General features: G+C 55.7%; 1 protein-coding gene across 6 annotated transcripts in view; it reads right to left on the reverse strand.

Moving 5' to 3' along the window:
• COL27A1 (collagen type XXVII alpha 1 chain) overlaps positions 1–26,978 on the reverse strand; it is a 145,558-nt gene that overhangs the window by 39,640 nt on the left and 78,940 nt on the right. For 5 of the 6 annotated variants that reach the window (XR_014294221.1, XR_014294222.1, XM_082622906.1 and 2 more), the window contains 16 exons: positions 26,020–26,073; positions 25,816–25,869; positions 24,156–24,200; positions 22,688–22,741; positions 20,939–20,983; positions 16,151–16,204; positions 14,236–14,289; positions 13,960–14,013; positions 10,382–10,435; positions 5,031–5,084; positions 4,459–4,503; positions 4,329–4,373; positions 3,982–4,035; positions 2,847–2,900; positions 1,931–1,984; positions 569–622 (listed from right to left, as the gene is read on the reverse strand). Coding sequence is in view for 4 of the 6 variants with exons in the window: in XM_082622906.1 (XP_082479032.1) it covers positions 569–622; positions 1,931–1,984; positions 2,847–2,900; positions 3,982–4,035; positions 4,329–4,373; positions 4,459–4,503; positions 5,031–5,084; positions 10,382–10,435; positions 13,960–14,013; positions 14,236–14,289; positions 16,151–16,204; positions 20,939–20,983; positions 22,688–22,741; positions 24,156–24,200; positions 25,816–25,869; positions 26,020–26,073 (828 nt within the window). In the remaining 2 variants the exon portion in view is untranslated. The remainder of the gene's footprint in view (positions 1–568; positions 623–1,930; positions 1,985–2,846; positions 2,901–3,981; positions 4,036–4,328; positions 4,374–4,458; positions 4,504–5,030; positions 5,085–10,381; positions 10,436–13,959; positions 14,014–14,235; positions 14,290–16,150; positions 16,205–20,938; positions 20,984–22,687; positions 22,742–24,155; positions 24,201–25,815; positions 25,870–26,019; positions 26,074–26,978) is intronic. The other variant, XM_082622905.1, reaches the window with a different exon arrangement.

A 26,978-nucleotide genomic window follows, 5' to 3' on the forward strand; every position in this document is an offset into this window, starting at 1 on the left:
CTCCATATCTCTCACAGCACCCTGGGGTCTCCATTCAGACAGGGATCTTATAAATCAGGCACAGAGCATAGACAGGTGGACCCAGAGGCATCCCAAACCTTCTCAGAGGAAGCCAAGCTCTGTGGGTTTCTTTTGGTAAAGGGGAAGATAACCTTTCAGATAACCTTCCATGGAACAGTTTTAGGGATGGTAACAGGTGTTTTTCAATAAAAGCACTTGGAGGTCAAATAAGTTTGGAGACTGTGGATTAACCCTCCCCAAACCCCAATTTCTTGGTTGCAGGCCTTCTCAGAGCCTTGAAAATGCTACTGCTAATGTGTAAGGGGGAACACCGAGCACACAGAATCTCAAACATTTTGACCACAGAGTGCTTTTCTCTGAGGAGTGCCTCTACCTTGTGGAAATGCTGGCCCGCCAAGGGAGACTGGATGAGGCTGCAGAGATTCACAGTCTGTTTCTGCAGTTGAGGAAACTGAGGCTCAGGGAAGCTGAGTAAAGCCCTTCCCCCACTCCAGACAGCCAGGGAGGGGTGGGACTTTCCAGGGAGAATGAATTTGCTTCGACTTACCCGCTGCCCAATGAGGCCCGGCTCCCCAGGGGTGCCCAGAGGCCCAAGGTCACCCTAGGAGAAGACAAACACAAGTCCATGGGTGGAGGGGTGGGACCAGCCCCAGCCCTCACCTTCTTCTTTTTTTTTTTTTTTTGTGGTACCCGGGCCTCTCACTGTTGCGGCATGTGGGATCTTCCCAGACCGGGGCATGAACCCGTGTCCCCTGCATCGGCAGGCGGACTCTCAACCACTGCGCCACCAGGGAAGCCCCAGCCCTCACCTTCTTGTTCTCACTGGTTCTGACGCGGGAGGAGTGGGAAGTGGAGCCGAGGAAGCTCTTTCTCCCCAGGACCAGAGAGAAATTGTCAAATGCCACCCAGATCCCCTGTTCCCAATGAGCCCTGGACAGGTCAGGATCACCACCACCATCACAGCTCAGCTCACGCTTACATAGTGCTGTTCTAAGTGCCTTTTCATTTTACACATTTAATTGTCACAACAACCCTGCCAGGAGAGATCTCTTCTTTTACAAAGGAAGAGACTGAGGGACCGCAGGTTAAGTAACCAGCCCAAGCTCACGAGGCTAGTAAGTGACAGCTTCAGGATCCAAACCTGGGTAGTTTGGCTCCAGGGAATATCGGATGCAGAGGTGGCAACTCTGAGGCTGACCACCTTCTTTTCCCTCTCCCCCTGAGAACCTTGGAGAGAAACCCAAAGAAGGAAGAGGCCCTAAAGGAACCAGAATAAATGTCACCCAGCTCCTCCAAAAGACCCCAGAAGGGTCTTTCTCATGTGGGGATTTCCAAGCTACACTCTCTCCCCTCTGGTGTCTGAGGGCACAAGAGGGGGCAGGGCTCCGAACCCCCGGCCCCGCCGTGGCCAGAACCATCCCGTTACTACCTGTTTTATATATGGGTTGGTTTCTTGCATTATTCAAGCAAGGGATTCTGGAACTAAGTCAAGACTGACAGTCCCAGGCCTCCGGGGCCTGCATAGGGAGCAGGTCCTTTTCCAACAGCAGCTCGGGGAGGGGTCTCTCCCCAGAGCCCAGGGATCAATGGGCTCCTGTTTCCCTGCAGGTAATGAGGGGCCCCAGTGCTGAAATGCAGATGGTATCGCAGGAGGCCAGGAGGTATGGCCATCCCAGCGTGGGGCAGGTGCCAGAGAAAACACTGCCAGACAGGGGGCAGGGATGGGGGCTCCGGGCTGGCTGGGCCATCCGCTGTGGCCATGGCCAGGCCCTGCTCCCCAGCCGGGAGCACAGAGAACCCATTATCCCGGGCACAAGAAAGGCCTGTTTCTCTTCCATGGAGACGATGGGGCCGCCAGCTGGGAGCTGGTTTCAACAAGCCATTTTTCTCTTCTTTCATCCCACCTTACCTTCATTCCAGCTTCCCCAGGAAGGCCTGGTTCTCCCACTGCACCTGGTGGCCCCTGCAAGAAAATGCCATTGGTCCTTCCTAGAGCAAGGGCTGGCCCCTGGTTGTAAGGGAGGAGATAACTGAGGCAGGCTCAGAGACGGCAAGGGACGTGCCCGAGGTCACTCAGCGTGAGAGACACAGAGCTGGGAGCAGGCTGCAGCCTTCTGGGAGCTTAGAGTTGGGACTAGGCAGATGGGGGTGATCGGGCTCTGGCTGCTGAGCGTCGGGGCTGCCCAGAGACTGCTGGAGCCCCTCCCTCTCCACGAGTGTGGTTTACCCAGTAGGAGCCCATTGGCAAGCATGCGGAGGAAAATTTCATGATTCACGTAACAACAGAGGAGGAAGCCAACGGATGCTGCATTCAGGGCCGAGGGATTCCAGCCCTTCTCTCTGCAGCTGGGCCAGAACGACAAGGGCGGGAGGGATCCTGAGTTATCACCATTGGCATGGCTGCAGCCCCTGCATAAACCTTGGGGCTCAGTTTTCTCCTCTGGGTAAGGCACGGGTGTCTGAGGCCCCTTCCAAGCTCCTCGCTGCATGACCTTAAGAGGACTGCTTCTGCAGTCAAACCTCTGTGTCGGGGTGAAGTCCCAGCAGGGTCAGGGCAGGGGGCATTGCTGCTCTCCATGGTGCCGAAAAAGAGGCACTGCCAACCCCCATGCCGGTCCTGGCACAGCCGCATCCCACCCGCTGCCCCTGGGATTGGGAGCCCAGCCCCTCACCCCATGGCATCACAGTGGATCTACCCTCTCTGCCAGGCCTCTCCCTATCAGCCTCTGCAGTACACAGGACAGGGACCCCGGAGGAGGAGGGCCAGGAAGGGCTGATACCTCCCCAGTAGCACCACGGGACGAACAAGGGTCCTCCGCACTCACCTTGGGTCCCATCTCTCCTGGAGGGCCAATCGGCCCCTGGGGTCCCTGAGGGCCCTGGAAGATAGACAGACACACAGACAGTTGGGAGAAGCCAGCCTGGGCCCTCTTTGGGGTCTAAGGCTCAATAATGCAGTCTGGAGGGGCGGGTGAGGGAGAGAACCCGTGGAATCCGGGACTCTGAAGCCCATGCCCTCACCCACCCCTCGCTGAGGGTCCTGGTACCTGCAGCTCTCCCCGCACCCGCTGTCCAGTGCACCCCCGCCAACCCATCTACCTAAGACCCAGGGCGGCCTCCCCTGCTCAGAAGCCTTCTGGCTCCCAAGCCTTGCTCACTCTGTTCCCTCTGCCTGGAATGACCTTTCACCCACTCTTGGTCGGTCCATTGTTCAAAAGGGCGTCCACCTGAGCTTCCAGATGTGGGGCTACAGCGCGGCCTCCAGTCCTCCCCCTGCCCCACCCAGCTTCCTCCTCCTGGGCCCCGAGACGGTGCTCACCTCTCCATCACTAGAAGCACCCTCCACAGCCTCCTCACAGGGCTCCGCAACACACGGGATGTCCTCCCAAACCCACCCTTCCCGCCAGATCTTCTGCAGGGCCCCTCTGTTTCAAGAGCTCACTATTGCCTTTGGGACAAAGAGCAAACTCCGTCCGCAGCTTTGGGTGACTGGCCCCTGCGACCTCTTCCTGCCTTCCCTGAGGTCCAGCTCTCTCCACTCCGGGCACGCTGGACTCCGTAGTGCCCACTCAGCGTGTTAGTTTATTCTCATGTTGCCCTCCCTCCTTCGGAGACCTGAAGGACTCCGTTCCCTCTGCTTTTCACTGTGCTAAGCACTCTATACACATTTTCTTATTTCATCCTCACAACAGGGTGTGAAGGTAGGAACAATTATTCCCATCTTACTGGCATGAAAACTGAGGCTGGAAGGCAAGGGAGCTTAGACTCAACCCAGAGCTCCTGACCTCCCCGGCCAGTGCTCTCTCCCTGACCCACCCCTGGGGCGGTAGAGCCCCAGCACTGTCCCTCTCCATCCCCTCTCCTTGTCTGACTGCAGGACCCAGACCCCCGGGTGGGTGACCCAGCTGAGACCAGCCTGCCAGGGGCAAAGATGCAAAGAGAGAGGGAAAGGGCACTTACCGGTTCTCCTGGGAGGCCCTTGGTACCTGGGGGGCCGGAGGGACCCGGGATGCCCTGCAGGGACAAACAAAGGTGACCTTAGTCCCTCCATGGCCTTCTCTACCCTGCCTGTCCCTTGGGTCTCAGTCAAGCTGTCATAGCAAATGAGGGTCCGACCCCACCCTCTGCCCTGTGACAGATGGGAGACTGAGTTCCAGAGGGGAAGAGACATACTGGAGAGTCTTCAGGGCAGGAGTGGGCAGCTAGAACCTTCGGGATTTCCACAGCAGGATGGGAACTTGGCTAAAGTGGCTATTTTCTCCCCGCGAAGTCCCACGGAGAGAATTTCATGAACCGGTGCTACTTACAGGAAAGCCTCGTGTGCCCAGGTGCCCTCGCTCGCCAGCCACGCCCTGGAAGCACATTTGGGGTTTGTTAGAGGCACGTATGACAAAGCAGGGAGTCGGGAGAGGGGCTGGCAGCCTTGGCCTGACATACCTGCTGCCCAGGCTGGCCTGGTCTGCCCTGTAGTCCTGCAGGGCCCTGCAGGAAGCAAAGCATGAGGTTGGCGGAGGGTGCTGGGGAGGACCCTTCACGGAGAAGGGACACCCGCTCCCACGGGAGATATAAGGAACCCATGGGGTCATGGCATCCACCCCCTCCCCAGTGCGCAGACGGGAAAACTCAGGGGAGTGGCTCGCCATAGTCACCAGGGGCTCTGGGCCGAGAACCAAGGACCCCCGGGGCCTGAAGGGGTCAGAAGCAGTCTCGGCTCTCAGGGGCCCGGGAGGGGCTTGGGGGTCGGAGGCCACGCGTGACGCCCCCTCACTCTCTCTCATTCACGTGCTTTCCCTCTCTCAGCCTGACCGCTCATTCTCCCTTCCCTGGCCCCATGCTGGGGGCTTGCCGGCCTCAGGAAGAGTGGCCGGATGAGCCCTGAGGAACGTGCGCTGCAGCTTCTCCGGGATGCCCTGCCGTCCCCAAGGGGCCTGTCACTGAGGAGGCTGTGAGCCTGGGTTCCTGGCCCAGTGCGGGAGGTGAGAGGAAGGGTAGGCCACGGGAGCCGGTACCTTCAGACCCCTGGACCCCTGCTCCCCAGCTGGTCCATCTGGTCCTCGGGGTCCCTGGAATAGGAAAAAGGGACTAGCACAGTGGACAGTAGGGGTCTCCCTCGGGCTGGGAACCAGGAGGGCGGGGCTGCCCAGAGCCCTGCACAAGCGGGGGCTCCCTCCGCCTCGCACTTCCTGTGCACCCCCACCCTCAGGTGGGTCACCCAGTGCAGTGTGCCTGCTGAGATGGCTCTGCGCAGGGCATAGCACGGGTGGACTTGGCTAGGGGCCCCACCATCCTGGAGTGGGGCTGGTGGTGCATTTAAACCCTGTTTAAAGAAACCTTGGGGCTCAGCCAGCCAACCCGTTCCACGGACGCAGAAACTGAGGGCAGAGCCAAGAGACACGTGGCCAAGTCCCCACAGCCAGGTCTTCAGACTGCTGACACCTGCCCTTCCCAGAGCACACGTGGGGCAGAAGCAGTTTGTGGACCACAGCCCTTAGGGGAAACTGGCAGAGGACGGACGACCTGGGGAGGGTCTACACGTGGCCAGATATGTGGAACAGCCCCCTCTCCAGCCAGATGTGCAGCTAATCTGGCCCAGCTCACATGAGGAGGGGGGCAAGGACAGGGCAGCTGTTCCCTGGAGTTCTGGGTTCAGGTCTGACCTCTGAGACAGGATTCTTGGTCTTTTGAGAACTCAGAGGCCCCTGGGGCAGGCAGAATCCCCTCTTCCCCACAGTGCACAGATGGGAACACTGAGGCCCTGCAAGGGAAGTGATTTGTCCAAGGTCCCTTAGCACATTAGCAGCTGGTATTCCCTCCAGGGTTCCACCCACTGCCCCCTGTGTCCCCTCCATGGGCCTCCCACAGAGACACAGACGGGATGGGGTCCCCTGGGGTCCACCAAGGAGAACAGTGTGGTGTTTGTTCTGCAGGGGGCCAGAGAGGCCGTGTTGGGGAGACAAAGAGGATCCTGTGAAGGAGGCTGACCCGCCCCAGCCTGGGAGCGAGGGGACCAGGCACACAAGGGGGCCAGGGGAGCGTCTGGGCAGAGGGGATATGAGGGATGAGAAAAAGGAACATGGAGAAATCATTTAAATATTGAACAAGGAAAATTTCAATTAATAGTTGAACCAGAAAAAGTGACAATTCTTCTTATCAGCTGCTTCAACTCGACGCTGCAGCCTTAAATAGCACCACACTGATGAAATCACCCTGGGCCAGGAGACCACGGGCTGGGAGTCTTTGTGCCCAGTGACTCAGGCCCTGGCCCAGAATCTATCAGGGGTCCAGCACTAGGCACAGTGCTGCTCAGGAAATGCTGTGTCTCAGGGACAAGCGGCTGCTCCTTGCTGAGCCTCAGTTAACCCATCTCTGAAATGGGGACGAGAAATCTCCCCCTCAAGGCAGGAGGAGATAACGCACACGGGCAGCTCAGCACCTGGCATGTAGTAAGTGCTCAGAATACCTGGTTCCTCCAGAGGGGGCTGCAGGCTCCCCAGGGGCATGGGCGCAGAGCAACGGCCTGGCAAACCTGGATTCAGTCCCTTCCTCATAATAGGCAGTTTATACGAGGCTCAGAATTTTCACGGGTTCAAGATGAGGTTTGATTAGAGGGTGTGGGTGCAAGTCCTGGTCTTGCTACCGACTTGCTGTGTGACCCCAGGAAAGCCCCTTCCTCTCTCTGGGCCTCAGTGTCGGATGGACACTGTCAGACCACGTGTTAGACTTACCGCCCCTGACTCATGGACAGGGGCCTGGCGGAGACGGACACAGGTTAGGATGTAGAGCATCCCAGGTCACGAGAGCCGGGACAGAAGCCGAGCTGACGGTGGGCATCCGGGCCCTCCTGAGAGATGGCTTCTGGCCCCTGACCTCTGTCTCTACCTGAGGCATTAACCTTCCTGGAAAGGGACAGCTCTGGGAGTGGAGCGGAGGCCCAGAGGTGTCAAGGGCTTGGCCGGAATCACACGGCACCCTGTTCCTCCTGGGAATCAAAGCCTCGCTGGGAGGAAGATTATGAGATCTATAATTATAGTAATAACCTCAACAACAGCAGCAGCAGCAGTAATAGTGAAAGCTATTTTCCTCATTTAACAAACAAGGAAACAGCCTGTGGAGTATGTGGAGAAGCCAGAATTTGAATGCAAGTCAGCCAGAGGCCCATTTTTTTCCCACCACTACCTGTCACTATTTATCAGTGTGGGAGTGAGCTCCCTGTCACAGGGGGTATGCAGGTCAGGGCCAGGACACGGTGTTAGAGGAGACAGTATCTAAAATCCCTCTTACCTGGGAGACTCTGCTATCCCCCGGAGCACCAGAAAGCTCAGGCAGAAGCTGGGGCTGGCTGGGGGAAAACAGGATTAACCTTTCCTCCCTGGAAGGAGGAGGAGGCAAAGGGGCCCCAGCCACTCTCCCTCCCCAGCTCCGCTGTGCAGGGAGAGGCGCGAGGGCAGTGCACAGCCTAACCCTTGCTCTGGGCCACTCTGCAGCTCGTCCTCTGTCCTGTGGGTGCCTCAGTCCTGCCCCCTCCTTCCCCAAATGAACGCGGGCCAGCCCACCCTGCTGGAGGCAGGTGTGGGTTTCTGTCAGAGCCACAGATCTGTTCTCTTGTAGCCACTCCCCAGGAAGATGTTTGCAGTCACAGCCGGGGCTGCCTCCCAGCCAGGCTGGGCGTCTGGCTTGGCTGGGAGGAGCCCCAGGGGACAGAAAATCTGGCCAATCGCAGCTCTTGTGAAAACGGGATGGAAAGGGAGTGAACGTGTGCCCAGCCCTTGCTACACACCACTGCCCTTCCAGGTGCTTACCACTCGAGGTGCTGGCAAAGGGATTCTATCCCCACAGCCATCCAGAGAGGTCGGTTCTGTTGCTGACCCATCTTATAGAGGAAACACTGGGGCCTCAGAGAGGGCGAATCAACTGCCCGAGGTCAGGGGAGGAGCTGGGATTCGAGGCCAGGTCTGCCGAGCTCTTAAGTCCCACTCACAGGAGCAGAGTTCAGTGTCAGGCACTTGGATCACAGAATCCTCACAACTCCCTCAAAGTGGGTTTTGGAGGGAGATAGCGGAGTCTCCCGGGTAAGAGGACTTTTAGACATTGTCTTCTCCAACACCCTGCCCCGGGCTCTAATCTGCACACCCCCTGTGACAGGGAGCTCACTCCCACACTGATAAACAATGACAGGTAGTGGTGGAAAAAACTGGGCATTCGGCTGACTTGGGTTCAAAGTCTGGTTCCTTCCAACTTGCTCCTAAGGTCATCCACCAAGCCTTACAGAGGTTAAGAAACTGGCCTGAGGTCCCAGAGCTGGTAACTGGGAAGGCTGAGACTTGCTCCTATGCCTGTGTGACCCCATAGCCCCCGCTCTTTGTGGCCCATGGACCCAGACCCTGGTCAACAGCTCTACCAAGAGCTGAGGGTCTGGGGCCCCATCCTGGCCCTGGCCTCGACCCCTTAGTGCTCATTCTTCCCAGGACAGGGGGGTGGGGGCAGTGGGCTGGGGGCAGTGGGCTGGGTAGCAGGGCCCATCCTGCACATGGGCAGAAAAGCAGGCAAGGCCTTGCAGACCTCCAAGCTCATTTCCCACAGCACATTCGGGGAAACTGAGGCCTGGAGAGCAACAAGGCCTTGCTATGGTCCCAGGGCAAGCCAGGAGCTGCACAGGGGGCCTGCCCAGAATTGAGGTCTTTCACAGGCTCAGCGGGTGCCTCTCTAGTCACCCCCCCACCGCCCCGCTCAGCGACCCCATCTGTGAAGTGACCAAAGGTGGCCTGTCAGGCAGGGGACCCAGGGGGTGGGTCCCACAGGTTTTGCATTCCTGCCAAACCCAGCAGGGGGCAGGGCTCATGTTCCTGAAGCTCCCCTTCCAGCCCCGGAGACTTTGATGTGGTTGGGAGCCTGGGTTTCCTCAAGCAGGAGACACATTCTTCAAGTCACCATGGGGAAGGGTGGTGCGACGGTTGTGAGGGGCTCAGTGAGTTGACGGGGGCCTGAGCCTCTGCATCTGGCAGGCTGTGCGGGGCAGGGCCTGGGCCAGCACAGCTCCGCCTCCAGCCAACCTGGCTTCCCGGGCAGGAGGGAATGTGCAGCGGGTCAGGGTGCAACCCGGCTGCCAAAGGGCCTCGGCCATGGCACTGGGAGGGGTCCTGCCAGGCCAGGGGAATGCTTCTAAGGCTCGCCTCCCTCAGGCAGACTGCTCAGACCACCTCGTTCAGGGGAAATTTTTAAACTACTTGAAATTCAGCCAAGAAGAGAATAATCATCTCAGATCCCCTGGTATGAGCTTGAATATCAGGCCTGGGCTGCCTGGGCCACTGTGCCATCTTGTTTCCTTCTCACAAGGCTGCCTGGTCTGGCACCTGGACACCCACTGGGGGCGGAAAACCACTCCATCTGCCCTCCCCGCCTTCAGTATGCGAAAGAGTCAGATTCCCTGGGTTGAAATCACAGTTCTGCCACTTTCTAGCTGTGCAACCTGAGGCAGGTGACTTAACCTCTCTGTGCCTTAGTTTCCTTATCTGTAAGATGGGAATTAAGAATAGCACCTACATTACAGGGTAGTGCTGAAGAGTAGCTGAGTCAATGTACGTGACAGTGCCTGGCACACAGTAAGTACTAGTGATTACCTCTAGCTACCGTGCTCAGGGCCAGCCCTGCATAAAACCCTCTGTGGCTCCCCACTGCCCTTGGAACATAGCCCATAGGCTTAGCTGTGGTGTTTGAGGCCCTGCTTGGCTTGACACCTGCTAATTCTTGGTCTTATCCCTCTCTCCTGCCCCTCTGTTGAACCAGTGGGGAATCCCTAAACATGCTGTTTTTTCCTTCTCACCTTAGGGCTTTCCCTCTGCCTGGAACCTGGCATCAGCTCAAGCATCACCCTCTCCTTGAAGCCTTCCCTGGTACCCTGGTCAGGTGAGGTGCCTCCTCCAGGCTCCCAAGCTGCCTGTGCTTCCACCATCGATGTGCTAATGACCCTGTACCGTCTGTTTGACCTACTTGATTGAGCCATGAAGCCAGGCAAGGGTCCTGCCTGTCCTGTTCTCGTGGTATCTACAGAGCCTCCAACAGTGGCTGGCCCATAGCAGGTGCTAAATAAATTGTAGGTGAATGAATGCATGAGTAAACACATGAACGGTCAAAGCATCGGCACCACAGAGCCTCCCTGTTCCTGCTGGATGGCACTGCATGGTGCTCAGAAATGTGCTGGGAGAGATGGGTGGGGGTCCCACACAGAGAGTCAGGCCTGGGAGGAGGCTGGTGCTGTGAAAGTCACAGATCTCAGGGCTGGGCGGAGGGCAAGGACCAAGAGGGGTCTCTCCAGCAGGTGGCCCCGCCCGTGTCCTCCCCCGGGGGGCTGGACCGCACTTACCCGGCGTCCCTTTGCTCCCCTCATGCCCAGCGGGCCTCGAGATCCTGGAGGACCCTGTGGGGAGGAGAAAGAGTCTGGAGAAACCCCCTTTTAGGGAGCAAGTACAACACCCAAGGCTAGGCCTGCAGCCTTAAACAGGCGCTGCTCAGGAGCGGCCACTCCCGAGCCCAGCAGCTCCAGATGCAAGGACTGGGCCTAGTGGGAAGATCTGTCCCCCAGGAGAAGCAGCGGACGTGCTGCCACCTTGAGCAGGAGTCAGCGCCTGGGGATCCGGCAGCAGGGAGAAGGCATCCTGGATGGATAAGCCGCTTCCTTCTTTATCTCAAAATCAACAACCGGAAGCTATGAGGACATTCCTGACCAAAATCTCCAACTCCCACTTCCCCTTTTCTCTCTCCATCAGCAAGGAGAATATGGGGTCCCAAGTTCCGTCCCCCACCCTGACCTTGAATATTACCTGCAAGCATCCAGAAGGCTCTGCCCAGGGCAGAAAGAGCCAGGGAGGGTAAGAGGGAGCAGAACCAGACCAGGGCCCTGAAGTGATGGGGGGAGGGGAGCAGGAAGCACGTGTGGAAGGGGGAGGGGAGGAGGGGGAGAAGTCGGGGTTGGGGGAGGCGAAGAGAAGGGAGCAGGGCCTGGCCCCATGGAAGTCGCCCGCCAGGGTTATCTCGGTTTGGTGAAGGAATGACAAGAAGAGACAGGGAGGGAGGGAAAGAAAAAACAGGGCTGGTTTTGTTCTTTGAAATCCCAGTACCTGGCCCAGGGCGGGCCGATGACAGGGATCAAGGGAAGGACTGAAGAGGGCAGAGGGTAGGAAGGGAGAGAAAGAAGGTGAAGAGAGGAAGCAGGCCGCCTCGCTGCCTGGTTTCTCTCCCCAGGTTCCAGCCCCCAGCTACACACATCAAGCTGCGTCTTAGCCGCATGGCTGGCCAAGGACCCCTCCAACAGCTGCAGGAGCCTCCCAGCTCCGCGGGATTCTCAGACTGGGCGTGCTCCTTTTACAAGAAAAGACGGCCTCATCCCCCCCTCGGAATACCAGGGAGAGGCCCAGCTCAGTTTGGGGCCTCAGGAAAAACTCCTCTTTCTGCTCCCATTTCTCTCTTCCCAATGCCTCAGGGGGCACAGACCTTTCAACTGCTAAAGGGCTGATGTGAGGCGCTGGGTCCCAACCTGATCCCTTGTCAGCAGAGCAAGCAGGGTGTGGACCCGGGCTTGGCCCCCTGAAAAGACAGATCTGACTCCCGGGTGAGGGAGAACATGAAGACTGGGTGAGAATGGACCATTTTATAGAGGGATCTCAGACTGCAGAAGGCATGCAATACGTCACTGGGAAAGTTCAGGAGCCAAGTCTCAACTCAGAGGCAGTCGAGTGCTTAAAAGAGCACACTGTTCCACCAGAGAACTAGGTTCAAATCCTGACTCTGCCACCTAACTAATTCTGTGACCTTTGGCAAGTGACGTAAACTCTTTCGGCCTCAGTTTCATCATCTATAAAATGGGTATAAGAAGAGTCCCTGACTCCTAGAGTTGCTAGGAAGATGAAATGACCTGGAAGGTCCTCAGTAAAGGGTTGGTGTCAGCTCTCTCAAAGGGAGAGGAGGTCAGAAACTGGTGGTCCCGGGACCTGACTGTTCCTCTCCAAATAATGGAGATAATAACCTTGGCTGACCTCAGTGGACTGTAGGAGAACATGGATGTTAAAGTGATTGGAAAAGTGGAAAATGCCAATCAGACGTGAACGGTATCATCAGAAATGTCACTTTCATAGTAACAGTCTTACTAATAATAGTGGTAATTATCATATCTAACAAATAGTGATAGTAATTATTATTGTTACCATTCATTAAGCACTTAGTATATGCAGGTAGTTCGCTAAGCATTACATCTTGCACAGTGTCATTTATTTCTCACGACAATCTCATAACGAAGGTGGTATTATGTTGACTCAGATGGGGAAACTGAGGCTCAGAGATGCTATAAATGTTGCCAACAATCACACAGCTAGTAAAGGGGGAGCCAGAATTTGACTCACATGTGTCTGATTCTGAAGCTTTCTGGACCTCCATGCCATCCTGCTTCCCCAGTGGCACTGGGGGCAGCTGGCTGTCCGAAAGGAGCCCCAAGAGATCCAAGGGCCCAGCCCCACACTGAAACAGAGGAGGGTCAATGGCAACCTTGGGATCTGAAAATGGCAGCTCACTGTTTGATTTCACTAAGTCGGAGCCAAACCATTGAACAGATGGAAGCACTGAGGAAATGGAATGGGGAGGAGGTTGGACACGGGAGGAAGAAAGCCTAGAGGGAGGCTCAGGGAGGCTGAGGTCCAGGGGCACAGCTAGAATTGGATGATAGACCCCTAGCATCCTTGTTCTCTGGCTTCGGCCGTACCCTGGGCACCTAGCACTGTCTGGCACATAGTAGGTGCTCAGTAAAAGTCTGTTAACGAGTGAGAGGACTAGACAGTGAGAATCTCAAGAGCAGGATCTATTTTGTATCATTTTTGCAACTCCAGGACTGAGCATGGGCACAGCACATGGCAGGTGCACAGAAAAGTTTGGGAACTGAGTTGGCCTTGCTTCCCTAAGTGGCTCAGAGAACTGGTGTGGGCGCACTTCCCTTGGATTCAAACCATTGAAGGCTCCCATTCCCTCGTTCCTTAGACCCCAGGGAGCCCCTCAGTCTAGCCTGTGAAGGCACCTGAGCTCATCACCCTCCAGGCTTGCCCCAGGATCCTGCCTGTGCTGGTCCCCCTCCCACCATACCCTTTCCACCTGCCTGAAGCCCACCCCTGCATCCCCTCACCCCAGAGTGGGCTCCCCGCCTGGAGCCTCAGCCTTGGCCAAAGTGAGTGCCCTGCCCTAAATCCCTCCGACCTCCATCAGCACAGGTGGAGGGACCAAAAGCTCCACGTGCTCAGGGTGAGAGCCACCCAGCCCCCAACCCTACCTCACCCTCGGGGGAGTAGGAGGGACCCCTGAATCTGCGTGCTCCTGGCCACACCCTCCCCCCAGCCCCCCGCCTCTCCCACCTCCCCGCCTTGGAATCCTCAGGAATATCCCTCGTGCCTCAGTCACCATGAGAAGCCCAGGACCCCTGTATCCTTGGGCCTTCATTTCCCATTTCCTTCCCTGCTTTCTCCATAGCAGCTGTCACTTATTTACTGGCTTCTCTCTCCGCCACACCAGAATACGAGCTCCTAAAGGGCAGGGACAGCTTTCTGCCTTGTTGATGGCAGCTCCTGGAGTGGCACATGTGACACAGTATTTCCTGAGTGAATGAACAAAGCAATGGAGGTGCCAATGACCATGATACTCCCTTGCAATGACCATCCCTATGTAATGAACATTAGCTGCCTGGTTTCGTTTCACCCATGCAATCACACTATCATGACCATGATTATTTCATCTATTTTTCCTATGAGCAAAATTTAGGTGCAGAGAAGTTCAATGATCTGCCCTGACAACACAGCCGGGGAGCGGGGGAGCTGCGATTCCCGGTCTGTCTGACTTTGGGACCTGGACTCCTCACCATGACTCGACAGTGGGTTTGAGCTCAGGGAACATGAGGGCTTTGCTTACCGCAGGTCCGGGCTCTCCGGGGGTCCCAACACCACCTGGAGTTCCAGGATGACCCTACCGAGAAAGAGATGAAAAAGAAGGAATCAGCTCCGGAAGGTGCCTCTTCCTTCTGCAGTACTGCCTCGGCCGCGGCTCAGCCCCAGCCCAGGGCCTCCTGGAAGGTAAAGGAGCCGGTCATCGTGAACGCCTTGGGTACGCGGACGCAGGCAGAGGAGAGCAGAGCTGTCACCGCGGCTGTGACAGGAGAGGGCAAGGGGATGCAGACTTGCTCCTTACCATCGACCCCTTGGGTCCGGGCGCGCCTGGGGGTCCCATCATGCCCCGGTCACCCTGTGATGGAGACAGCAATTCAGGGAGGTCATGGCAGTGGGGTGGCTCTATGGGGGGAGAGTGCAGAGGGCACTCCAGAGACTAGACAGGTGCAGGGACTTGTCCAAGGTCTATAGCCACATCACCCAGGGTGGTGACAGGGGGAGGGGGGAGTCCTGGGATTTCAGTCAGCAGAAGCCAAGAACCCCAGCAAGTCCTAGGAGGCCTCAGCATCCACTGCGGTGTGCCACACGGTGGGCTTCCCTTGGGCAGGGATGGTCCAGATCAAGGATGTGCTAAACACGTCATCCCCTTTGATCCTGGCCCACGTTATGTGGTCCTTATTAGGCCTGGCATCCCCTGGGTTGGGCTTGTTAAGGCAGAGATGGCAATATAAGGCATTTCTTTTATTCTCCCCACCCCCTGCTCCAACCCAGATGAGATGCTGGAGAATCAGAGATGCAACTTAGTCTCTCTTGACCAATCCAGACAGATCGGGCAGAGATGGCAGGTGTAGCAGACAGAGCCATGGCCGGAAGGCAGCGGCTCTGGGTTTGGATCCTGGCTCTATTTGTGTGAAGCCCTCTTTCTTGTATCCGCACAGCCAGCAAACATTTCTTGAGCATCTACTATGTGCCTGGCATGATATGCTAGACCCTGAAGACACGATGGTGGGTAGAAACAGACAGACCTTGCTCACACGGAGTGAGAGTGTTACGAGGAGACTGACACAAATCACCAAAACAGATGCAAACTGGGATAAGTGAAGTGAGGGAGTGGGTCTTGGTGCTAAGGTGTTTCACTAGGGGATTTGACCCCCCGAGTGCAGGGGTGTGGTGGGGAAGGCTTTCCTCAGAATGCTGAAAGATAACTGAGAGTCATCTAGGCAAAGATAGGGGGATGGGAAGAGTGTGCCTGGCCAAGGGAACGGCATGGGTAATGGTTTGAGGTGAGGAGGGACATGGAACATTCGAGCAACAAAAGAAGGCCAGAGATGGCTTTGATATTGCACTGAAGTTATCAAAGATGTTACCATGGAGGCAACAGGGTGAAGGTTACACAGGACCTTTCTGTGCTATTTTTTGCAACTTCCTGTGAATATAATTACTTCAAAAAAATGTTAAATTTAAAAAAATAAGAGGAAGAAGAGGAGAAAGAGAAGGAGGAGGAGGAGAAGGTGACCAGAAGGTCTGGGACACAGGGAATTATAAGAGGGAGGCATGGGATGGGCCTGGAAAGCTAGGTGGGGCCAGATTAGGACCTCAGTCTTTCCATCTATCCAATGGGAATAATATCAACTCCCGTAGGTCGCCTTCCTGGGGAATCAGATAAGCCTTCCCCTCAAGGGCCCATGGGAAATGGGAAGCCACAAGCTATGGGCTGGGAGCCAACGTGGGGCAAAGTGTGGCCATGGAAACTGAATGTGGTTCAAATCCCAGCTCTGCCACTTCCTATCTGGGTCACCTTGAGCAAGTCACCTCTCCTATTGAAGCCTTGGTTATCTGGTCTGTAAAACAAAGCTGCTGGCATTAACAAGGCAAACTAAAGAATTGGGCTCCTTTTTTGAAAGATGACTCTCTGCCTCCTTCTTTTGCCAGCCCCACGCAGTGCCAGCGCGCAGCTGTGAGCGGCCCAGACCACGTAGATGGCTGTCACACAGACATCTAACTGTGTTTGAGGATGCTGGCAGGAGGGCACGGCGGAAGCCCCAGGGGATGCTGGGACACGGAACAATGGCTCTTTGAGGGTCTGGAAGGCCAGGGAAGCGAGGAGAGGCCAGGGAGGGAGGTTTGACACCCCCAGGGCAACTGGCCCCTTCACCTTTTAAAAATTTCAAAACACAAGCTCTATTTGCCTAGATATTCCCACCAACACGACTTACCTTTTCTCCCATGATTCCTGGCTCCCCGACCAGACCAATGAATCCCAGAAGTCCCTATAAGAAATGTGTATAAAAGCAAGAAAAAGAAGGAAGCAACGTGAATTCAGAGATGTGCTGAGCTTCCAAGGCAACTCGCCCACATCTCCCTTCCTCTGGAGCTGTCTCCCCGTGTCTCCTGCCCCGTGCCGGGTAATCCAGCCGGCGTGGGGCTGCCACCGAGGAGAGAGTTGCCTCTCTTTGGGCACTGTCCTGACTTCCTGCACTCCACCAGATGGTTCTGATTTTGGAGCCAAGCGGTGGGGCTGCTGCCAGCATCCCTGGGAGAGCCACACATTCTTCCTGCGCCAGAAGCTGGGAGGCAGCCACCTTTGGGGAGGGGGTGGGATAGGGGGTGGGATAGGGGGCGGGGCAGGGGAAGGTCCTTCAGCGGTGCTGGGAAGGGGCCTGCCTGTGAGAAATCTGTCCCCATCTTTCGGGGCTCTGGGGCTGTTTCAAAGAGAGAAACAAACCTGTTGGCGGGGATAGAAGAAACACCCTAACAGCCCTTGCCAAAAAGACCTGATTGAAATCTGGGAAGTGAAGGCCTTTTTACTGTCTTGTGAAAGGCTTCCTCTCCTTTCTGAAAGCGCACACACACACACACACACACACACACACACACTGTGGTTCCTGTTGCTCTTTTTAACTCCACTGGGTGATAACTGGCCTCTGTGTTCCAGGATTCTTCTAGGTAGCTGCAGGCCTCGCTGCCGCCAGGAGCAGGTGACTGGCTCTTGCTCAGTGAGGGTGAAGGGCTTAGTTAGAGGTGTAACCCCAGAAGGCAGGCAATTCCCAGCCCAGAGCCCACTCTCTTCTCTGCTAAGGAAAATTCCCGCAGATGGGGGTCTAGTGTGGTTCAGGGGTGCACAAGTGGCTTTGGAAGAGCCCAAGTTTGTAGCTAAGAGTTTCTGGGAGAACTCGGGAAGACTGAGGGATGAGTGGATTTGCCCCATAAAACCTGCTCCCTCGGGGCTTCCCTGGTGGCGCAGTGGTTGAGAATCTGCCTGCCAATGCAGGGGACGTGGGTTTGAGCCCTGGTCTGGGAAGAGCCCACATGCCGCGGAGCAATTAGCCCCGTGAGCCACAATTACTGAGCCTGCGTGTCTGGAGCCTGTGCTCCGCAATAAGAGAGGCCGCGATAGTGAGAGGCCTGCGCACCACGATAAAGAGTGGCCCCCACTTGCCACAACTAGAGAAAGCCCTCGCACAGAAACGAAGACCCAACACAGCCATAAATAAATAAATAAATAAATAAATACCCCAAAAAACCTGCTCCCTGTCCCCAAACTGTATCCAGAAACAAATGAGACCTTGAACCTGATCAGAAACAGATCCGAAGTTGTACACTCAGGCAGTGAAGCTGGCCCACCTGCCAGGCAGCTAGAGTGAAGAAAAAGCATCCAGTTCCAAAGGGTCAGCTCTGCGGGGCTCAGAGACAGTTTTAAAGTAGCAGCTCAGACCAGGACTGTGTGTGTCTCGTGGCTGCAGCCTAGGATTCAAGTCTGGTCTGTGTGGCTCCAAAGCCCATGCACCTGTCAGTCACTCCAACACGTGTGGCCATGAGCAGGGCACAGATCTGCCTGGCACTCCAACACCATCACCCTACATGGGGGCCTAGCTCCCTGAGTTCACAGACCCTTCAGGGTTGAAGTATGAGGTGAGAGGGGTGAGGTTCAAGGTATGAGATCATGGCTAATAAGTCACAGAAAATAACCAAGTATCCCTCCCTTCCTATTCTAATTTGTTTTAAAAGGGCACGGGGTTAAGACAGAGGCCTGAGCTCCCCACAAGGGAGCAGTCAGACATTTAGAGAATGCCGAGTAAAGGGAATAAAAACTGCTCTGTTAAGAGGCCCCTGCCCAACTGGCCCAGAGAAACAGAAATTTCATAGCTACTTTAAATTTATGAGTTGTTGGGTCCTGGAAAGCAGGCAGGTCATAAACTTCAATGAAGAAGCCAAACGGGATCCTAATGAATAAGGGCCATAGAGCCCATTCCCCGCCCCCATCCCAGGACACCCTGTCCCCACTGGGGCACTGTCCCGGAACATCCTGGCACCCTGTCCCGTGGGTGGAGCTGAGGCTGGTCCAGGGAAGCTCGCCCCTGAGGTCCAGGGCTTCCACCTGGGGGGGCTGGTGGAGAAGCAGCTGTGACAGCTGTGGGCACAGTTGGCTCCTCTCAGCTGGCAAGAGGGCATGCGGGGGGGCAACATTGTCACCTACAGTGGGCATGGCACAGACGGGATCTGAGTCCCTGGTTTGGGGGAGGAGGCTGGCCCGGTCCTTATGCAGTCTACAGATAAAGGCCTGTTGTCGACTATGGGGGTTTTCCTCCCTCCCTCCCTGCTCTCATATGACTCTCTGCTGGGTGCTGAGGATGCAGTTGGGAACAAGACAGTCGTGGGTCCTCTGCTGGACTAGACATCTCAGGGTTAGGTGTTTAGAGGCCTGGTCTCCCCCCTGGACAGAGCTTCTTAAAGGCAACGTTCATGCCTTGTAATTATCTTTGTGCACCCAGCACCTGGGACAGGGCCCGGCAGGCTGGCTGCACTCTAAGTAGCTATTGGAAAACTGCAAGAGCTCAGGTCAAGGGTTTTCTAGACTCTTTGGGGCAGGTCATGGGAATCCAGCAGGCCTGAGTGTCATCTTGGGCTCTGATGGTTATGTTACCGCCTGGGAGATCTCGGGCAAATTACTTAACTTCTCAGAGCCTTGGTTTCCTCATTTGCAAAACGGGGCCAATACCACCGACAGTCATAGGGTTGCTGGAGGAAGAGCCGGGGATGGTACGGAAAGTGTTTGGTACAGAGCCTGGCACCTAACAGGTACCCGATAAATGCAGCAGACACTGTGGTTATAAGGAGGTCCTTATACTCCTTCCTGGGGATCCTCTGATTCTGCCATGAACAGGAAATGCCTGCTCCTTCCCACCTCGGGAGGGGGCCAAGGGAACAGCAGGCATGGCACCCCGCATGCCTAATGGCAGCCACTGGGCTCCTGCCTCAGGGCTCAGACAGGTCTCTCTTTCCTGCTCAGCCAGCCGGGCAGCTAGCTGAGGGCTCTACTGAACAAGTGAGCCCGGGGCTGCCCAGGCCAGGTTGCCACTCCTCCTGCCCCAGCTTTGCCACCACCTTACTTGGTCATCTAAGTCAAGCCCATTCTCCTCCATGAATCCCAGCCTGCCAACATGGACCAGGATACAGGGGTTCTTCACCTAGGGTCCCTGTAAGGCTCCACAGATGGATTTCGGGAGGTGGGGGGCGGGGGTGGTCCATAAACTTGAATGGGAAAAATTACAACTTTTATTTTCACCAACCTAGTTGAAATTTAGCAAATATGAGTGCAGGCAACAAACCCACAGCACCTGTAATGGTCACAGATATTTACATGTCACATTACGATCACTGCTGCAGAGAGTTCAAAATGTATCAATAAGGCTTGTCACCACTTCAAAATTGAGGTCATGACTGGACCCGCCGTTAGATCTCGTTATTTAATGCAAGAATAAAGAAACAGATCTTTGAGGAGATCACATTTTAACGTACTGTCACATTTGTATTTCAATATAATTGATTTCCTTTGTAGTCCTTTGTTTTGTATTTTATGCATTTTAAAGTTCTCTGTTCTGAGAAGGGGTCCATGGCCTTCACCAGCCTGCCAAAGGGGTCCAAGGCACAAAAAAGGTTAAGACCCCAGGATAGAGTGATTTCTAAGGACTCTTTGTGTCCTGCCATCTTAGGATTCCGAGTATGTATTTCCCGAGGGTCCTACCATGAGCATAACTATGAAATTAAATTTGCTGAACGTATTGCCTGTTTTTTTCCAATGAGGAAATACATCCAGGCCACAGCCGCCCTTCCAAACTCCCAGGCTTCCCACAGCATACACTCGAATAACACTGGAAAGGTTTCAAAAATCCAGTCCTCCCCCTGCTTTAGTTCCTTTCTTCCCCCCAACAGATGTTGCAGGCCTGGTGAGGAAGCTCATCATGCGTGTGACTCTCACGCCATTGATGGTGTTCCTCGGTGGAGACAAATTCATCTGGGTCCCCAGCATCATTGCTCCTTCCAGCCTGAGGCAGCTCCTCACAGGGTTCAGAAAGTGGGGTCCTCCTTTAAAGGAGCGGAGGAGACTGCTACCTTCCAACTCAGCCTACAAGCCCAGAGGTGAAGCTTTCAGGAGGCACGGGGCTGCAGAGGTGGGGACTGAGGCCGGCCATCCACCCAGCAGCCTCCAGCACCGAGGGCGCTGGACCTCCTTCTCAGTGACCACTTGTCACCTCCTCTCCTCTTCAGACCCTGACCTGACTTCCCAACGATCCAGACCCACTGGTTTGAATTTCATCTTTGTTATAATGTAGGGATGCCTGGACCAAGAGTCCCTGGCAAGTGGCTCTGCTTCTCTGGTCTTCAGCTTCCCCGTTAAATGGATCACGAACAGCGACCGTGAAGGGCTCTTCCACTTTTCACGTTCTGCGAGCAAAGTCACGTAATGCCTTTGGGCGAATGCCCCCAGAACATCTGCAGAATCAGGCCGTGGGGCGTGGCTGCTGTGACTGAGATTCATGGCTTTCTCATTCAGTGACCTCACCTCCCTCAGAGCCAGAGTTTGTCCGTGTCAATGAAAGGGGAAGATGAGCGAACCTACCTCTCCAGCTGGGATGGGGATGAATGAGGTGCGTGTGTGTGCTTCCCACAGTGTAAGCGCTCAGTAAAGGGAGCCGATATGCTCCAAGACAGGAGTGACTCACCTGCTCACCCACGGGCCCCGGCCGTCCAGGATCGCCTGGTTCTCCCTGCAGAGAAACAGAGGAGGGTCACTTGGCATGGGTGATAGGAGTCTAGGCCTCCTGGGGGACACCCCAGTTGACTAGCCTTAGTCCCCACCGGTGGGGATGGACCAGGAAACTCAACTCCAGAGTCTGGCCTTGGAGACTCCAAACAAGTGGCAGGGTCAAGGGATACTGGGACAGAACCTTTGGCCCCAGGGATGACCCCAGGGATGACCCCAGGGATGACCCCAGTCACCATTCCCTTGGAGTGGCCCTGGGCAGATTACTTGGCACGAGATCTGGATCTCATTTGGGCCCTTCATCAACCCATTTTGTGGAGATAGAAACGGAAGCTCAGAGAGGTGAAGCGACCTTCTGGAGGTCACACAGTGAGCTGGAAGCAGGGCTGGAATTGGAACTTTGGTCTGACTGATGGAAATCCCCATTCCTACTGCACCAGTCTGCCCCACCGCAGGATGCGCAGGGAACTGGGAAGTCAGGGCGCCTGAGTACTGGACCTAACCCACCAGAGCTCTGCCACCAGCTCCCAAGTGACTTTGGTGGGTCTCGTCTCTGCTCTGGGCTCGGCGTCCCCAGCTACAAATAAGGAAAATCAGACTCATTTGTCTCCGAGGCTATTTCCAGCTCTCATACCAGGTGGCCATTCGCAGCCTCGTCTGTCTGCTGGGACAGCTCCTGCTTCTTCTGCAGCCATAGCTACACGGGTGAGCAGACCCACGGGATAAATCCACCCAGGCTATGTCACTGCTCCCACTACAGAAAGACAGCTGGTGTCTGAGGGAGAAAGGCCGACACCTCAGAGGGCAGGACGTGAGCTTGGACCAGCCAGGAGTTTGGTTTACAAATGGATGTGGCGCATCGTGATCCCGGCCCGAGCCTCAGCCTCCACCCCAACTCCTCCCACAGACCTCACACTTGGGACCCCTGGAGGGGCCAGACAGACACAGACACGGGGGCCATTTCCCCTGAGGGGAGGGGACGTGGACAGCCTGGGTCCCCCAGCTCTGCCCTCACTCTCTGTGCGCTTGCCCAGCTGTAAGTTTGGCCCAGTGATCCCTGCCCAGGATGGCTGGGGAAATCCAGCCTTCAAAGGGAGTGCCTGGAAAGGCATGAAGCTGCCCATGTGTTGAGGCTCATACTCTCCTACTGGGGCCAGTTCTTTTTTGATAACTTAAAAAAAAAAAACTGTTAATAAATGAAATGCAGGTTTATGGTACATGATGGGGAAAATACAGAAGCCCAGAGAAGAAAATGGAAATCTCCTGTAATCCCACCACCCAGAGATAACCCCCGTCCACATTCCAGCCTTTGCTCTGAGCCTTCGGGAACAAGTGTAACCAGCCCCTGCCACAGGCTCATCCTGCACTCTTCCACTATGTGACCTGCTTCCTACACCCCCCGCCATCGCACCCCCGCAATGCACAGGCAATTTCCCATCTTGTAAAGTCTTCCAGCACGCCATCTTTGGTGGCTACATTGTACCCCATTACTTGAACGCTGCCCCACTGGGAGACACTGAGGTTCTATCCATTTTTTCCTCTCCGTTAGCCATACATACTTTGTGATAAACGGGGACCATTTCCTCCCTTTTTCACAACAGGCCAGGGATTCAGGGGTCATCCTAGGGCCTCACAGGTTGGCTCCCCTCTCTCCTCTCTTCCCCAGGCATTCTCTCCTCCCTGCCCAGTCACTTCCAGGTCCCCTCACCTTCAAGCCATCCGGGCCAGGCCTTCCAGGAAACCCCTTTCTGCCGGGTTGACCCTGCAACAGGGAGAGGTGAGTGAGAGAAGCCAGGAGGGGGCAGGGATGCAGAGCCCCTATGTCTCTAGGCTGTCAACTGTCCTTGGGGATGCAGGGAGGGTCTACAGCTGTGTGACCTTGGGAAGTCCCCCTTCCCCGGCTGGTCTTGTTTGCTAATGGGGATGATGAAACCTGCTTTCAAGGAGTGAGGAAAAGGAAGGGACTGGAACAGAAGATAAAGGACACAGGGGGAATGGAGAGTTTACACTAGTGGTCCTCAAAGTGTGGTCCGGGGCCCTCTGGGGGTCCCTGAGACCCTTTCACTGGAGATTTCACAGGAGGTCAAAACTATTTTCATAAGAATATTAAGCTGTCATTTGCCCATGTCACTCATTTTCATGAATGTAAGTGGAGTTTTCCAGAGGCTACACGACACGTGGTATCATCCACAGATGGAACGCAGAGGCAGACTGGAGAATCCAGCTGACTCCTATTAAGCCAGACGTTAAAGAGATTTGCAAAATATGTAAAACAATGCCACTCTTTTCATTAGATGATTTTGCTTTGGAAAATATAACTATTTTTTTTAAAAAAACTATTATTTTTATTAACATGAAACAGGTTTGTAATTAATTTTGAATGAATTGATCCAAAGTTTCTCAGTTTTAAGTACTCATATCGATGTAACCCACACAAAGAAAAGCATTTTGGGTCCTCAATCTCTTTTTTTTTTTTTTTTTTTTTTTTTTTGCGGCACGCGGGCCTCTCACTGTTGTGGCCTCTCCCATCGTGGGGCACAGGCTCCGGACGCGCAGGCTCAGCGGCCATGGCTCACGGGCCCAGCTGCTCCGCGGCATGTGGGATCTTCCCGGACCGGGGCACGAACCCGTGTCCCCTGCATCGGCAGGCGGACTCTCAACCACCGCGCCACCAGGGAAGCCCCTCAATCATTTTTAAGAACGTAAAGAGGTCCTGAGACCAAAAAAATCCACAAACTGCCAATTTATGCAATCGCGACTGAAGGTGGGGCGGGACATACACCTTCTTTCTGGAAGGCCACTTGCAGCAGTGGAGAGAATGCAGAGTCAGTTTCCAGGCAGGGCATCCTTGCTTCCTGGCTATGAGATACTGGGCTAAGCCCTTCGCTCTTTGAGCCTTGAGAGCCTTGAATGAAACTAAGAAAGGCACTGTCTCTCTCACAGGGGAATCAAATGAACGGAAATGGATGCGCAAAGCACCAGCACACAGTAGGTGCGCAAGAACAGTTTCCTGCCCCTTGTCTCTCTCCTCTGGGGTCTGTCCTAGCTCCATCCCTGGGGGGGCCCAAGGCCCTGACTGACAGCTTCTCTCCAGAGCACCACCCAGATGTTGCCCACCTGCACACAGCTGGCTCAGCACTGACAAATCCCACCTCCCCCGAGCCAGCAACACTCACCTCCAAGCCAGGGGCCCCCGGTGGCCCCATGGGTCCCTCATCTCCCTAGAGTCGGGAGACACGAGAGAGGAACAAAAAGGAGAAAGTTAACCCAGGGGTTGCCTTGGAGCACTTGACCTGTTAGGAGGGGAAGGGGTGGGCACAGGAGAGCTCTCCTGGACCTAGAAGTGGTGCACCTGGGCCCCCTGCCTAGCCCCACCCAGGGCACAGGCCTAGAGGCCAGGCCACATGGGGGCTTCTGTGTGAACGTGGCTAGCAGGCTGGTGGGGCTTCTGTGTGAACGTGGCTAGCAGGCTAACAGGCTCCTCCTCTGCGCAGGAGAGGCAAACCCTATCATATGCTGTGGGAGTACAGCCCAGACGGCAGCTCAAAGATATGGGCTCTATTCTGAGCTCTGCCATTTATTCAGTGAAAGAACTTACCCTCACTGTGCCTCAGTTTCCCCACCTATAAAAGGGTGCAGGGCAGAGAGGATCATCCTAAACTCTGGTGAGTAGCCTAAGTTGAGTTCCCGGAGGAGAGCCATGATGTCTCATTCTTTTTTGAAGCCATGCCCCCGACATCACTCAGGATGAGTGTGCCCGGGGTCTAGTGGGTGTGTGGTGCATGAAGGCTGGGAGGCGGGCACAAGAGAGGGAAGAGGCGGAGGACCGAATGAATGTATGAGTGGACAGATGAGTCAATGAAGACATGAGCAAGCGGCAGGCATATGAGTGGTAACGTGGGAACGTGAGTGTAGACGGAAGCACGGGGCTGGTGCCGTCTTTCCCTCCCACCCTCCTTCCTGCTTTCCGCTCGTGGAGATGCCTCAGGCCCTCCCACAGGCTCAGGCAGCCTCCAGACTGGCCCGTCTGGTATACCAGACCCGGAACCAGCCTGAGAAGGGACCCATGTCAGCCAGATGCCTGCCTGTGGTCGTGGTGAGTCTGGGCCTCCTGCACCCTCACCCAGGGCTGTGTGTCATGGGGGACCTGAGGCCTGAGGCCAAGGTGTGCAGTGGAGGGTCTCGTGCACAGGAAAACCTGGGACCAGCCCATGAGGCATCCAACAGCCCTACATCTGATGCTCCAGCAAGCCCAGAGGACTTGTCAATCCCCTTCATCATGAATGGGTCAATAAGCACATCTTCACCCTGCCACTTAATGGCTGCACAAGTCTTGTCATTCTCTAGGGAGGCCGGAGGCAGCCCCCAGGAGCCCAGAAGTTATAGGGTCTATGCCATGGGCTTTGGGTTCAGCAGACCTGGGTTGGAATCCTAATGCTGCCTGCCACTAACCATGGGACCCGACGTAGTGTCTTTATTCCCCTGAGATTCAGGAGCTCACGTGAGCTGACGATTCCTTCCCTCCCATATCAATACCCCAATAAACTGTGCTGCTGTGAGCCAAAGCAGTGGCGGTGGCTCTGAGAGAGAAAACCCCAGGGCAATGGGGTTGCGTGGTGGGAGTGACCCGCCAGTCAGGTTGGGGCAGAGAAGGACCCTGGAAAGGTCACGGGGCAGGGCTGTAAAGGGTGAGCTGGAGGGCAAGCCTGAGGTGGCCCTGGGCCCTGTGTCTCCTGACTGAGGGGCCCTGGCCCTCATCTAAGGCCTCCAGGACCCAGGAGAGAGCAGGCTGGGAGCTGGGAGGGATGGGCAGGGGGCAGGGCCAGACGGTCTCACCTCTGGCCCCAGCTGCCCACGGGGTCCCGGCAGGCCTCGAGCTCCAGGCTTACCCTGGTGAGAAGGGAACAAAAAGGGGTCTCAGAGGCAGCACCTCCATCTCCATCACAGGCTGGCAAGACTCCTGCTGGCTTGGAAGCAGGCCCATGGTTTCCACAGGGTTGTCATTTTCATCAACTGAAGCTCCCCTGGGCAGGGACTCACCTTCATGCCTTCTGGGCCGTTGTCCCCAGGGGGGCCAATGTCTCCAGGAAATCCCTGAACGGAAGCAGAGGGCAGAAGTCACCCAGAGGGACTATGAAGGGAAATGCTAAGACCACAGGTCTTAGAGGGGGACCGACCTGGTTTTCCATCTCATCCTGCAGGGGATGTGATGCTGGGCAGTCAGTTATCACAGTTCTAAAACAAAGAATCAGCCCCTACACTTCAGAGAGGTGCTGAGAAAATTAAGGAAGACAAGGCAGGAAGGTCTCAGCACAGGAACAAGCACATACAAGTTCGTCTAATCCAGACTTTCCCGAGTCCTAAGCCTGGGGCAGCCAGGGCCTCAGAGCCAGCCATCCTCTACTCTGAGAAGTGCCATCCTTTACTGCAGGGATCCTCTATGTTCTGGGTTTGTTGTGACTTTGAAAGGCTCAAAAAGGACTGATCTAGGGCTTCCCTGGTGGCGCAGTGGTTGAGAGTCCGCCTGCCGATGCAGGGGACACGGGTTCGTGCCCCGGTCCGGGAAGATCCCACATACCGCGGAGCGGCTGGGCCCGTGAGCCATGGCCGCTGAGCCTGCGCGTCCGGAGCCTGTGCTCCGCAACGGAAGTGGCCACAACAGTGAGAGGCCCGCGTACCACGGAAAAAAAAAAAAAAAAAAGGACTGATCTAGTAAATCTCAGCTCATGTCGGAAGCTGAAATTCCCACTGAGATGTACTAGATGGATGACTGTACAATGGAAGCTTCTTCCTGACGCGGAGCAGAATCTCCTCCCTTCCCCAACAGAAAAGGCCTGCCCTTCTCTGTCCCTTCTAGTCAGGGGCCCAGGGCCCCTCAGTCTGGCTTTCTCCAACTGCCCAGCTTCCAATGTTGGTGATCACTAGGACACCCATGCTTCTCTGGGTGTGAACTGACCAGCACAGGCCAGTATAAGAACATCCCCTTCCTTGTTCTAGGT

The sequence above is a fragment of the Mesoplodon mirus genome (assembly GCF_964341445.2).
Source record: "Mesoplodon mirus genome assembly, chromosome: 1".
In the NCBI taxonomy this organism is placed as follows: domain Eukaryota; kingdom Metazoa; phylum Chordata; class Mammalia; order Artiodactyla; family Ziphiidae; genus Mesoplodon; species Mesoplodon mirus.